This window comes from Ruditapes philippinarum, unplaced genomic scaffold, assembly GCF_026571515.1.
Source record: "Ruditapes philippinarum isolate M1 unplaced genomic scaffold, ASM2657151v2 ctg2041_1_1_1_1, whole genome shotgun sequence".
Taxonomy (NCBI): domain Eukaryota; kingdom Metazoa; phylum Mollusca; class Bivalvia; order Venerida; family Veneridae; genus Ruditapes; species Ruditapes philippinarum.
This window is the reverse complement of record NW_026857619.1, coordinates 49,824-64,990: the sequence shown is the minus strand read 5'-3', so window position 1 is coordinate 64,990 and position 15,167 is coordinate 49,824. Positions and strand designations below refer to the sequence as shown.

General features: G+C 33.7%; 2 protein-coding genes across 2 annotated transcripts; one reads left to right on the top strand and one right to left on the bottom strand.

Annotated features, from left to right (window-relative positions):
- Positions 1–1,065: 1,065 nt before the first annotated feature.
- LOC132750367 (uncharacterized) lies at positions 1,066–10,457 on the bottom strand. The gene is made up of 4 exons (XM_060740331.1): positions 10,330–10,457; positions 6,235–6,309; positions 4,859–5,008; positions 1,066–3,532 (listed from the first exon to the last, which is right to left on the bottom strand). Exons 1-4 carry the CDS (start codon positions 10,342–10,344, stop codon positions 1,325–1,327), a joined length of 2,448 nt encoding a protein of 815 aa, XP_060596314.1. The 5' UTR covers positions 10,345–10,457; the 3' UTR covers positions 1,066–1,324.
- Positions 10,458–11,749: 1,292 nt separating this feature from the next.
- On the top strand, positions 11,750–14,431 carry LOC132750368 (uncharacterized). The gene is made up of 2 exons (XM_060740332.1): positions 11,750–11,954; positions 13,548–14,431. The coding sequence occupies exons 1-2, from the start codon at positions 11,772–11,774 to the stop codon at positions 14,256–14,258; spliced, it is 894 nt and encodes a 297-aa protein (XP_060596315.1). The 5' UTR covers positions 11,750–11,771; the 3' UTR covers positions 14,259–14,431.
- The last annotated feature ends 736 nt before the right edge of the window (positions 14,432–15,167 follow it).

Here is a 15,167-nt window from a genome sequence, read left to right as displayed (position 1 = left end):
CCATATATTAAGTACACATGAAAGCATAACACTCTACCCATTCAGTACATGTATATACATACGTACATGTATATATCATCATTATTATGCCCTTTTACTGAACAATCAAGTTATAATACATAACAAAACAATTAAAAATTTGTTGATTTTTTCAAAGACATGTATTATATAATTTTTTTTGCCAAGTGTTTCTTATATGAAATTTCCTTTTTTTTTTGAATTTATCAACACAAGTAAACGTTTTCAGTTATTTTCCTGAATTTCAGTTTTTTCAACTCTAAAACCACACTTTTTCTACATAAAACTGATGACAATAATGGTAATTCAGAATTTTATTTTTTTGATTTTTAACCCTTTACCTTTATATATTTGTATATCAAAACAGTTTAACTTGATGAGACTGTTGGCCCCACTCAAATAAGTGATTTGGTGACAATAGTCTCTTCAGAAAAATGTGTTGCTTAAATTTGTGATTTTATAGAAAGATGCGTTATGAAAATTTACTTAAGAATAATAACTAAAGCATTTGTTAGAGGAGATAGCAGATCACTATAACACAACATTATTATAATTGAGCCGCGTCACGACAAAACCAACATAGTGCATTGCAACCAGCATGGATCCAGACCAGCCTGCGCATCCGCGCAGTCTGATCAGGATCCATGCTGTTCGCTATCAGTTTCTCTTCTTGTAATAGAGTTGGTAAGCGAACAGCATGGATCCTGATCAGACTGTGCATCCGCGCAGGCTGGTCTGGATCCATGCTGGTCGCAAACACTCTATGTTGGTTTTGTCATGACACGGCTCATATATATTTTATATGATTATATTAAATTCTCTTCTTTGTTTATGTATTAACTGATCAAAAATTGAATAAAAATTATTGCAATCTAACAGTGTAATTTTCATTTGTTAAACCCTAATATAGGCTGCTGTCAGCATCAGAATGTACTCATGGGCCGGAGATCAGCCAGCCCATGTTTGCTATATTTGTAATATTGTAAGAAATTTCTTCTGCAGAGTGTAGTAGGGAAGATAATTAGTAGTAGAATACAGAGGTGTTAATTAAAGCAACTTTGTTTTATCATAGGGCAGGTTATGTCATGACAGAAATATTTCAAATTGTGTTAAAACATATTATTAAAAAAACAAAAGCAAAACACTTTAAACAATATATTAAAATATTATACAAGTCATTCTGTGGAAGGTTACAAGACTAGTGTGTTACATGTAATTAAGCCAAATTAGATGTAATTAATATTTATTCACGCGAAACAATGCTGTAAAAAGTTGAAACAACAAAAATCTATCAACAATTTATTCTTTAACAATGACAGCAGAAAAATTTATCATTTCTCCTTAAAACCTTCACAGGTGAACAGTACTTTAAATGAGTCCAGTGATTACACGGTTGTCCATTTTTTATTCCGTCACATTTCGCCCACTTTACAAATATAAGAGAGGTACAATTTGCTACCTCTTTTGGCTGGAAGAGACCACAAACACAGCATGTTTCAGAATCGTCTTCAGATTCACCTGTATCAGTTGAAATTACAACAGTATTCATGGGTGATGTACTTAGAAAAGAACCAGAATTTGTTGGCTTCTGAGATTTATCTATCACCTCTGACTCACTGGCTGTCTTTTTTCTCAATAACTTAAGAGCTTTATTCAGACTGTTTGTATGTTGTTTTGCAGCAATTATGACATTATCACTTAATGCTGCATTATTCCATGTATTCATGACATTATCTCTTTCTGGTACATTATTCATGATGTTATCACTTACTGCTTCATTATTCATGACATTATCACTCACTGCTACATTATTCATGACATTATCACTTTCAGGTACATTATTCATGACATTATCTCTTTCTGGTACATTATTCATGAAATTATCTCTTTCTGCTACATCATTCATAACATTATCACTTTCTGCTTCATTATTCATGACATCACTTTTTGCTACATCATTCATGACACCATTTGCTGCTTCATCATACATACCAGTCACTGCTTCTACTTGCATGATAATTTCCTCTCTTGCTCCAGGACACGTCTCATGAAGATTCATTATGTTATTATTCATGAAATTATCCTTCCATCCAACCTCTTTCATAATATTTTTCCATTGTGCTTCAGTATTTATGACATTTCCCCGAGTTGCAGCAGCATTTATATTACCTATACCGAGTGTTTGCTTTAATTTTTTGCATGTTTTTCCTATTTCACTTGAATCAAGTCCTTTCCTTGTATGAGAACATGTCTCTAGCTCATCATCAAAAGCATTATTATTTTCCACTGGCGATTCATTGTGTTGTTTACAGGATATGTTTTCAGGCTCATTTACATTGGGTGGTATTAACATGCAATGTTTTGGTATTGCATTTCTATCAAGAGGGTATACACCAGTCTTTGAAAACCCAGACAGCAGGTTTTTTGAACTAAAAGTTTTTGAATAAACTGTACAGGCCATGCTACAAATATTATGTTTTGTGAAAGTAGAGTATTTCTGAGGAATATTCTTACAGCACTGGGCATAAAAATTCTGTTGAAAAGGGCCATAACAAGCAACGTCTATAGGATGTAAAAGTCGACTTGTGCCAGCTGGAAGAACAAACATTACAATATTGTTCTCCACAGCCCAGTCATGAAGAATGAGTGCAGTATGGCATCTGTGACAATCCAGCAATAAGAATACCAATTTACCTCGGCCAGGTACAAACCGTATAAAATGCTCTGTAAGGTATTTATGAAAAGCTTCATTATCTGCCAGTCCATTATCTGATACAGTCCCGCTGGTGCTAGGATATGCTCCATTTAGATAGTTGTCTGCCACAAATCTTTTACCAGGGAATACTAAGTATGGTGGAACGAATGCTCCAACTGCACTACCAGCCCCAATGATTGTCACAAAATTACCTTTTCCAGGCCCATCAATTTGTGCTGGGTCCTCAACACGAGTTAATGTGTAGGGTGGTTTATGGCCTATTGACATGCATTTCTCATCCACATTATAAATCAAATGGGGTTCATCTAAGAGGTCATGTTTTCTTAGGCACTTGTCTAGATTATCAAAGAATGACATAACCACGCTTTTATTGGGCATATCAACACTTACAAAGTTAAAAGTCCTAGCTTTAATCTCACGCATTTCTGGCCATCTTGAAATGAAACCAAACATCCATTTTGCTGACAGATTTTGGTCTTTGGTTCTTTTTCCTAGCTGAATGGCATACTGACTTACAACATCAACAATTTCTTTCTGAGTAAAACAATAACCTATATCAGCCATTGTTTTAAAATGCTTTACAATTTCAGCTTCCTCTGGCTGGTCAAATAAGGGACTACTCCCAATTGTTACATTCTCTGGATCAACTTTTCCCAAAACCCTGTCTCTTAAAGTATTTTCAGGTACGCCAAACATTTTGGAAGCTTTAAGAACTGAAATTTTATCCTCTCTTACACTTCTTAAGGCATCTTTGAGAGCAGACTGTGGATATGTCCTGTATTTTTGTCTGGGTTTTCTCTGAAAAATAACAAAATACAAATAATCAGGTTTTGCTTTAAATCGTATTTATGTAGGAAAGACTAATTATTAACGATATCTGCTAGACTAACAGCAAGCTTGACTAATAATTTAATTAGTGAACTAGTCTTGTTCCTGTAAAAATTATCTACAAGTCAAAAATGGAAGCATTAGGGCACTCAACTAAGATTTTTGGACATGACTGGCCTGGAAATTATTTTTTTAAGAGATTTGTGTATCATTTGATTAAACTATGTAACAATACCTTATTTACGAAATTTAAGAGAATTTTCTGACTCTGTTTATCCATAAAACTTCTTTCAACCCATGACTTCCTATAGACGTCTTTTCACGCCTTTTCACAACCCCACTCCCCATCCTCTTTTTGAGGCCTCAAATAGTATAAAAATGCTTGTTTTCATTTTAGAAATTGTGCTAAAAAGGTTTCATCTCCAAGAATGGCCTCAGGTCAACCTTAAGGTAACATGTAACCAACACTGAAAAGCCTTTGACTCTATCTCAATCCAATGAGAAGTTGCATGACTTTGAAATAAGTTTTTTTTTATGGAAAACTCAATACAAAAATAGTGATTTTTGGCAATTTTGAGATGTCCCCTCATTTCCATGGTAACAAGAAATTTACAATTGAGTATGCTGTTACCAGTCAACATTTGTGCCAAGTTTGAACAGTATTGAAGCCTTTTTCCTAATTTCATAGCAAATTGAACTTGTAACAGGAGGCTTTTCAATGAAAACAGCCATTTTTCACAAAATGCTCATAAAGTAATGAGTTAAACGTGCTAAAAGACCAAACTTGAAAAGCATACAAAGGCTTTTAACTCAAATCAGAAAAAGAATCACATTCAATTTAATTCTGAGTATATATTTCTTTATAATCTTTTGCATACTTTTTTCAAGTTCTCCAGTTGATCTATAAAAGAATTTCAAATTTAATGAGTTTTGGCTTCTGAACCTCAGTGGAATTCCCTCGAGGGTCGACCATCACTTCAAAACTGAAAATGTTGCAGGCTCATAGCAGTTTTGTCATATAGCCTGTTCAGGGACAGTTGTGGTAAATGCAAGCTATCAACTACCCATTAGAAACCAGTTCCAAAGTGAAATGAAAAATTCTGTTATTTGAAAAAAATTGCTAATCACTTCACCATTTTACAGCAGTCATAAATATATAATGTGTAGTTTTGTTATAATTATAAGAATATCATGATTATCAAATGAAAAGTGATGTTATAAAGCCAGAATTATGATAGATCATATCATTATATAACCCATCAAATATTTCTATATTTAACTTATAAATCAACTCACTTTAACCAATGGGGCTATAACATCATCATCACCTATACCCTCAATCTCCTCCCCTTCATGTACTTTAGTTTCCATAGCAACCGTTGTCTGGTTTTCTGCAGACTTGACTTTTGGACTAGACCTCTTCCTCTTAACAGCTGAATTCATCTTCTGAAAAAGTAGAAATAAATAGTCGTATAGAGGAAATTGAAAGAGAGTAGGTACAATACTAAATTTATTGAACAAGTTGAATAAAATTATATCATCAAGTCTCTGAGCCAGCATTATATTATCAGAGACTCACAGAATATAATTTTATTCAACAAGTTCAATAAATTTAGTAATGAAGCTACAATAATAAAATATATATTTATCACATATTTTTCAATAAAAAAATTACATGTATTCATTTTTTCATCAATAGGCTTATACTGTAACAGTTGCATTTGGCGCATCTTTAAGCTTTGTTTATATAAGGCAAATGACATCACATCAAAATATTTGCACAGCCAGGCAATAACGTTTTTAGTGTTGCAAAGTCACAAAGGTGTAACCACTTGGTAGAAGGCCATATTATACTGATCATGACCATATAATAAGCAAAAACTTAAGTTGGTACATTAACGTAAGGGAATGTTTCCCATATACAAGGACACAAACCTACTATTGGTGGTGAGCTAGCTTTCAAATGACAGGGTTTGTGTGACTTAAAATGTTACACAGGTATGTGATATAATAACTTCTTAAACAGCTTAACTGCATATGAATTTAAAAAAATAAAAGGAACAATTAAAAAAAAAATTAAAAACAAAACTGAGGGCCATACCTCTGCTAAAGATGTATGATTCACAAAACTATTTGATGATAGTAGAACCGAAAACAAATTGACTGAAATCCCTGGAGAAATGTAGGAGCTGGCCAAAGAAGAAAGGAGAGAATTCCTCAACAAACATGGTATTACACATGTATGTGAATAAAACAAGGCCATAATAAGTAAGGCCATACATGATGCAATCACAGATCCCAAAAATATTCACCAGGGCACATAAAACACTAACATAACACAGGCATAGCCATGACCAGTAACACACCAGTCAATTGTATTGCCAGCATCTTTACCCCACCTGGACAATGCTACTGAGAGAGGGGAAAATGTGTAGAAATTTACCCTCCGGATCAACAAAATGGATTTGAATCAACACCAAATAGCCATATAATTATAACTAAGTCCATGCAACTTGCAGAGCTTGATCGTACAGCCTGGATTTCTTTTTTACTGTCCATTCTGGATAGATACTTCACTAATAGTTTGAAAATCCAACAGTAAGTGTCACCACTTATAATTCCCAGGGGTAGGGATGCCGTAGGGGAAAGAACCAGTGTATAACCATTCTTACCTGTTTGATTTCTACAGTTGCCTCAACTTCATCTTCTGATACTTCCACAGCTTTCTCAGTTGCCTCTTCAACTGTCTGTTAAATACAACAATTGATATAGAATTAAGTATTAATAGCTACAGTGTATAGTAATGTCAATGAAGAAAGATTTGTTATTAATTTAAAACCATTGCAATATTATAACAGAGAAAGACTTTGACAATTAATTATTTCCTAATTTCTGTTTACAGCAGCTGTATTGATCTAGATATCGGAAATTAGACATTCTAACATTCGTAGGGCAGTGTACTTGACTATTCTCAGTACTGTCTTTTAAATACAACAATTGATATAGAATTAAGTATTCATATATTTATTTTCTATCTAATACCTGTGTACACAAACCTTTTATTATTCAATGCACATAATTATGATGTTCAGCTACAGTGTATAATAATGTCAATGGAGAAAGATTTGTTATTAATTTAAAACCATTGCAATATTATAACAGAGAAAGACTTTGACAATTAATTATTTCCTAATTTCTGTTTACAGTAGCTGTAATGATCTAGATATCGGAAATTAGATATTTTAACATTCGTAGGGCAGTGTACTTGACTATTCTCAGTACTTGGCAGTAAGAAAATGGGGATTACTCTGTTAAAAAATAACTCAGAGTTATGGGACCTATGCCAATCATGTTAGGTAAATACAGAGAATAAGTGTGTGAACCCAAGTGTGGGAGATACAGACTTTTTAATAGTTATGGAGATACCAACTTGCACACAAAAACTTTACCAAAGACTTAGTGTGACGACCACAGGGATGCCTGGGTGAGAACAAGAGCTCTCCCTGTTCTTGGAATAGTCAAGCTAAAAACATCATTATTGCACCCAGCACTCTGTCTAAACACTAACAAGGAAATAACACATCAATTATGAAACACTTAAAATATAATCTGTAAACAAATTAAATCCTGAACGGCTTATTTATACTTTTACAATTCCGTAATCAAAACGTTTTTAAAAAGACAAGTTTTGTGATGTTTTTAGTATAATATAATATTATATTATTTAAAGACACTTGCAGTCTATCAACACATAATGTCTGACTTTAATAATTATGCAAATCCAAGAATTGCAAGTTTGATTCCCTCTACTCGAACTTATATTGTTTAAAGCCAGTCTTTCACAAGAGAGTTTCAAAACAATCAAGGTGACTGGTCTTGTATTATGGCATGGGGGTTCAAATTTATATGAAGGCTGAATTCAATGGGGTTCTTGGGGACATATGCCCTTAAAAATTTTGAGGATGCTGGTCAGAGGTGCATTTTGGCATAAATTATATAATTAAATATCTTTATTCAGTGGTGATTATAGAAATTACAGGCAGACAAGTCAAGTCAAATAATATTTATTTTATAAAGTCAAGTATAGTAATATATCCAGGATAGACATCTATGCAAATATACATGTATACAAGAGCGATCAGCGATACGTGAAGATATTCTTCAACTTCCTTCTAGCAAAGATGGCGTCAAAACATGCCGAAATTACCGACATTAAAATGTTGTGGCATCTTATTGATAAAGAGGGCGTCAAAGAAGTGTTCCACGATGCTATAAAGTCGTTTGGATTCAACGGAAGTGACGAAAGCGATATCAAACTTCTCTTAGCGGTTACCTACAAATTGCATGTGGATATGGAACGCGCGATATCTGCAGCAGACGACAAAACTGATTGCGCCACAGAGAACGGCAAGAATGTCTCTGCAGGACTGGTATACCAGGGGAAAAACATTGAACATGAAAAATGCGCGAAACAACTGACCACTTCCGGTAAAGCAGACGCAAACATTAACCAATCAGGTGAAACTAATTTGCACGTTGTAGCCTACAATGAAGAGGATGTGAAGAAAGATGACACATTAGGTTTTGATCACACATCAATACCGGTGAGTATAAATAATGAGGCGTCGGCAGCCGTTTTATCTTGGAATGTTGAGGATAGTTTAAAAAATGTTGCTGGACGAATGGTAGCCATTGTTATATATACCCTTAATGTTGGTAGAGATAAAAAGGACCTAACAATCATCGAGAACAATAGAGAACAGCCAAATACCGAACATATTTAACATGAAATGCTTTAAAATAGTGATTTCGATCCATGGCATTATATTACATTTTTCTAAATGGTATTTGGATTTACGTTTTTATCATTACAGATCTGACTGTATGTTGTATATAATTATTATGCTTCACATATTTACTGCCGTTTCTTTTCAAAGTATTATAGAGTTGATATTTTCAACTGGGTCGTATTGATCAGTAAATTGACCGTCCTCTCCGCTTTGCAATCTCCTAAAAACAGAAATTATCTATCACTAACAAGGAAATCACACATCAATTATGAAACGCTTGAAATATAATCTGTAAACAAATTAAATCCAACGGCTTATTTATACTTTTACAATTCCGTAATCAAAACGTTTTTAAAAAGACAAGTTTTGTGATGTTTTTAGTATAAAATAATATTATATTATTTAAAGACACTTGCAGTCAGGGAACCCCAGTCTATAAACACATAATGTCTGACTTTAATAATTATGAAAATCCAAGAACTGCAAGTTTGATCCCCTCTACTCGAATTTATATTGTTTACAGCCAGTCTTTCACAAGAGAGTTTCAAAACAATCAAGGTGACTGGTCTTGTATTAATATGGCATGGGGGTTCAAATTTATATGTAGGCTGAATTATATGGGGTTCTTGGGAACATATGCCCTTAAAAATTTTGAGGATGCTGGTCAGAGGTGCATTTTGGCATAAATTATATAATTAAATATCTTTATTCAGTGGTGATTATAGAAATTACAGGCAGACAAGTCAAGTCAAATAATATTTATTTTATAAAGTCAGGTATAGTAATATATCCATGATAGACATCTATGCAAAGATACATGTATACAAGAGCGATCAGTGAACACATGTGTCGCCTTATGATATCCAGTTAAGCAAAACACACTTTTTATTCAAGGGCCATAACTCTGCCAAAAATAATTGCACTGCAAAACCCTTTTAATATGCTCAAGTACTTGAGCTACTAAAAAATCTTGTTGAATTTCATTGAAAGTGCACCTAATATAAGTGATATAAGATAAGTAGTCTGAACAAATTTTAAAAATAAGTCATTAAAGGGCCACAACTCTGACAAAAATCATGTTACTGAAAATTACTGATGACGTTCACAACTAGACTTGGTATTGATCATTATTGTGAGGTTTTGGAGTTTGATTAACATCTTTTTATTCAAGGGCCATAACTCCGCCAAAATCATTCAAGTGGAAAACCTGTGTAATATGAGCAAGTAGGCCTACTTGAGCTACCTAATCACTCCTGTAAAATTTCACTGAAATGGCATAATAGTGGTATAAGAGAAGTAGTCCACACAAACTTTAATAATAAAAATCATTAAAGGGTCATAAGTCTGACAAAAATAATTTAACTGGAAAATACAGTTGATATGCCCAACCTGACTTGGTACTGATCATTCTTGTTAAGTTTGGATAAAATTGCACTCATAGCTTTTGAGCAGTAGTCGGGACAAGTTTTGTTACAGACAGACAGATGACAGAGAAGTGATCCCTAATTCTCTGTTGAGGCGACACAAATATGTCTTTCGTCATTCAATGGTAATTTAATATTATGATACAAACTTTGGATAAATGAAGATGACTTAGTCCAACTACTTAGATTTGTCAAAGAGACAACTTCGTGTCTAATGAACTAAGGAAGAATATACGATGGTAAATCTATAGTAAAAAAATTCTTCTTGATCATTTTTTTTATTTCATCTGTGTCAAAGAGTGCTGTATTGCCTACATATAAAACATGTACATAATCAAAAACATGTTTAAAGTTATGAATGTATAGTGAAACGACTGTTACGTCATGATGTGAAACATGACATTAATGAAGTCCGACATGAATGGGGCGAATTTTCATGAGGGCGAACCTGAAAAAAATAAACATTTGTTTCAAAAGCGGTTTACTGCGTTTATTAGTGCTTATTCAATGCGAAAATTGTATTCACAATGTGAAGAATTGAAATGCATAATACCTGTTTAAATTGCATGTTCACAATTTATCTCGCGAATCAACGTACAAATGCCGCGGATTTAGGTGCATCACCGTCGTCGCATTAGATATGGTCTGTTCGGACCACGAACATTTCGGACCAAATTTTTTTCAAGATCACTCGTTTCAGTGTGATGGTACAGTAGACTTAAAAACGAAATTCTGATCTTTTTTAATTCAAACACATTAGATCTATATCTCGTGATAGCTAAATGCTTAAAATTAAGGATTTAAAAAAAAATATTACGAAGATATCGTTCAACTCGTTTATTACTGGCACTCATATAATGTCATGGAGCTAAATAATATATCAGTGATAATGTAACTGTATCTTTCTGCCCCAGTTTATTACAAAAGCAAACCAATCACGTGCAAACGTGTATCTATCGAACATGATTTTGTGCAGACTGTCTTTCGCGCGGAGAGCGGTATTAATTTTATTGTGTACATTGTTAAAATCCTAAACAAATTGTCCGTCAAATTTGATGGTTGTAAATCTATGTTGCGTTTTTATATCATTAGGATTTAAGCGTAGGCTGTCAGCCCCTTGTCTTGGGGAAGGACGGTGATAATCGATAGCGAAGACTAATAACGTTTTATTTTGGCGCCAAATTTAAGGTGTCAAAAGCACGTGACGTTTATGTGATCTACGTCACGGATTTATATTACGGTAAAAAACGAACCAAAAGACCGGTTCAGTTCATGAATAACGTTTTTAATATAATTTATTTCTTTACTTTCTATTTGATAAAATGTAGAGTCTGGTCATTTAGTAAGTAACTCATTCATGTAATGTTTCTTAAAAAAAACACACACACACACAAAAAATAGATTTCTAAAAATAAAAAAAATACGTTAAAAAAGCAATTTTTCGTAAAGTGAAACCTCTTTCACGAACAGAAATTTCAATGATATGTTTTTTATTCAAGTATATATTCAGTTTTTGTGATTTAGATATCTGCACATATATTCATCCACTAGTAGAAAATGAATTTGTGTAGGGCACTTATTTTAAATGGTTACGTGTGTACAAACATTTGAGCATTATATGATCATTCTGTATTACTGCAGTTATAAATATGTGTTCACTATCATTTACCATTTAGAATTACAGAAGAATCATACCAAAGTCATACTGCAGATATTTAAACAAATCTTAGGTATACATCTGTTCAAAGAACCCGGGTATATTGTTTACATCAATTGACGCATAGTTAGTATTCAATTGACGGGTTAATAAAATCAAACAATAATATTTATTATAGACCTCAATAAATTATGCTTGTTTTGTTTGTTTCTTTATTAACATAAATAAATCACATGTCCACTTCCCACGTTATTTCTGCATTTCGTTATTTGCAAAGACCGTCAGCACGTATTGCGTTGTAGACGTTTCTGACGTCACTGAAAGTTTGAACAGAAAAAATGGCGTCAGCAGTTCATCAAATCAATATATTAAAAGCTGAACTTGACCTCAGCACAAAACTATCTAATTTGGAGAAAAGGACGGCAAAACTGGAGTCAGAGTTTAGTGACATGATGCAGTCTGCGAGAGAGTTATCGAATGCCATGAAACGTTACGTTGATAAAACGGAAACAGAAACGAGGGTAAGATAATCTTCTACAATAGCCAGGGTTTTGTTTTGGATTTCGTCGCCAAATCATGTATATTTGTGATATGGTGGAATAATACACGGTATGAGGTTATAATCAATTGATGAGTACAATACTGATGTCTGAGTCGAGCCGAGGCTGATACAGTATAGGTTTTGCAGCTGTGTACGCGTCCAATAGAATCAGTGATGTTCTAAACCATGTGTAATTACCGTTTTATTTCACGCCACCACTTTTGACAATTTGACTTTCAATTACAATAAGGATTTGATATCGATTTTGGTCTCTCAAAATAAAATAAAATAAAACAATGCTAGAAAGGGTGCGATACGTATGTGATATGATTTTTTTTGGGGGGGGGGGGGGGCTATATGGGGTGTGATATGGACTTTTGGACTCTAGGATAAAATAATAAGATTGGATCCGATAATGATATCTATTAGAACATCACATGGTGCAAATGCTGGAAGAGCATTGGTTATACATTGTATTTTAAAAGTTGTGAAATAAACCTTTCATTAGGACTTATTTTAGATATTTCCGGTATAGATCTAGTCTTTTACACCATTCGAAAAAACATGAATGTAATGAAATGATATCCTGTGTTTAAGGGGGCTAGCCTCGGACAATTGTAGTTCTTACAATTTGTTTTTCAGAATTTATGAAAGATAATTTCACTATTTCATGCATTTAAAGCCGCAAGTACATATTATTTGATTAATGCACAAGATGGTGGATATGCAGGTCTGGTGCAGGAAATGTCTTTGTCCGTTATTCCATGCAGTTATTACAACACTTTTTACAGAATCTATTGACGTATAAACTGGAAAAGAAAAAAAAGTCTTGAAACTTTTTGTTGTCATATTATGATTACTGTAGAGCACTACTGTAGTAAGAAAAAACTCTTACGTAAATTGTTATTCAGACATTCCTATTTTACCGGATTAAATCATTATTTCTGGCAAAAATAGAAACATGAAAATTAGCACGCGAAAACCTAATCAAGGCAACACGTAGAGCGTTGTCTCATTATTTATAATCCATTGTCAGTTATAATAATATAAACCATTAGCCTATGCCCCATATTGCCGACAAGCCACAATAATATGTACGTATGAAAAAATCGCACTAAAATTATTTCATTAAAGGCATTTTATTACATGGTTAAATTATGAAAACTTGTAAACTGTCATGTGATAAAAAAAACCCTATCCTTGTATTAGTCATTTGTTATCCACGGAACTTACCTATTACTTGACATTTACTATAACTGGCAGATATTTGGTGAAGAATTTTGAAGACAGAAGAACCAATTAGTCTTGCCTCATTAATGTTTGAATGTATAGTTGATTAATCGCTAACACATATTAAGAATGCAAGAAAATTGCTAACCCTCACTTAACAGGCATTAATTTCGACTATTTTGACTTTGTTTGATTAATTTCAACACATGACTTAATAAAGTTTCTTCAAGGCCCTGCAGTTCTTAATCTATGATTAATTACAAAATTCTTTATTTGATTACTCGGCGTTTTGTCTGAATGATGAGACGTAAGTTTTTATTAAGCATTCAGTCTTGTATTTCAGAGCTGGAACATTGTAGAGAGCATATTTGAAGGAGATAATAAGACACGTGATGTTTTAGATCACGTGAAGATATTCTTCAACTTCCTTCTAGCAAAGATGGCGTCAAAACATGCCGAAATTACCGACATTAAAATGTTGTGGCATCTTATTGATAAAGAGGGCGTCAAAGAAGTGTTCAACGATGCTATAAAGTCGTTTGGATTCAACGGAAGTGACGAAAGCGATATCAAACTTCTCTTAGCGGTTACCTACAAATTACATGTGGATATGGAACGCGCGATATCTGCAGCAGACCACAAAACTGATTGCGCCACAAAGAACGGCAAGAATGTCTCTGCAGGACTGGTTTACCAGGGGGAAAACAATGAACATGAAGAATATGCGAAACAACTGACCACTTCCGGTAAAGCAGACGCAAACAATAACCAATCAGGTGAAAGTAATGTGCACGTTGTAGCCTACAATGAAGAGGATGTGAATATAAATATCAGGAAAGATGACACATTAGGTTTTGATCACACATCAATACCGGTGAGTATAAATGATGAGGCGTCGGCAGCCGTTTTATCTTGGAATGTTGAGGATAGTTTAAAAAATGTTGCTGGACGAATGGTAGCCATTGTTATATATACCCTTAATGTTGGTAGAGATAAAAAGGACCTAACAATCATCGAGAACAATAGAGAACAGCCAAATACCGAACATATTTAACATGAAATGCTTTAAAATAGTGATTTCGATCCATGGCATTATATAACATTTTTCTTAATGGTATTTGGATTTACGTTTTTATCATTACAGATCGGACTGTATGTTGTATATAATATGCTGCACATATTTACAGCCGTTTCTTTTCAAAGTATTATAGAGTATTATATTTTCAACTGGGTCGTATTGATCAGTAAATTGACCGTCCTCTCCGCTTTGCAATCTCCTAAAAACAGAAATTATCTGAAATACGCGAGCATGTAAATGAACAACAGAGAGCAACGTACGTATATGACCCACTGACTTCTAAATCAGTCAGGACCAATTTGATCCATATTTTGAAAAAAAGTGATAAATTTCCACCAGATGTTTCATGATAAATATCTAAGCTGTAGCCATTGTGGGATCAAGAGAATCTTAAAAAGATTTTATTGCATGAAACTTAAGGAAAAACACACTATCACCGCGGGCATGGGTAATATTGACGTTAGAGCTATAATTGAAACAGCCTTCGTAGGGGTCTTGTCATGCAATCTATGCTTTAGGAGTTAGTGCATCATAGAATATTTTTGAAGGTTTCTTTTCTTTAAAAACTTCAGTAGGAGAACATCTTAAGAAGTTTGGTAAAATTCAATCATCGAGTTTTGAGACGTTATTTAATTAAAGGAATTGTCGATGACAATTAAATGACAGAGGGCGACCACAAAAGTTTATCGTAATCAGGCGAGCTAAAAAAATGGTGGCTGATTTGGTACGCTTTTGTGCGTCACGTTGGCGCTAGCGACAACACGACAAAGCGCCAAACGGTACACATGACGACTGTTCTATATTCAATAAAAGAAAGCAAATTTAAGGTATCTTACATTCTGCTTCTTATATATATGGCCATGTATAAAGATTTCATTTTTTGCA

Coding starts and splice junctions, on each gene's coding strand:
- LOC132750367 (XM_060740331.1), bottom strand. Junction 5,009..6,234: donor CAACTGTAGAAATCAAACAG/GTAAGAATGGTT, acceptor CTACTTTTTCAG/AAGATGAATTCAGCTGTTAA. Junction 3,533..4,858: donor TTATAGCCCCATTGGTTAAA/GTGAGTTGATTT, acceptor GTTATTTTTCAG/AGAAAACCCAGACAAAAATA.
- LOC132750368 (XM_060740332.1), top strand. CDS start 11,772: ATGGCGTCAGCAGTTCATCAAATCAATATATTAAAAGCTGAACTTGAC. Junction 11,955..13,547: donor AAACGGAAACAGAAACGAGG/GTAAGATAATCT, acceptor CTTGTATTTCAG/AGCTGGAACATTGTAGAGAG.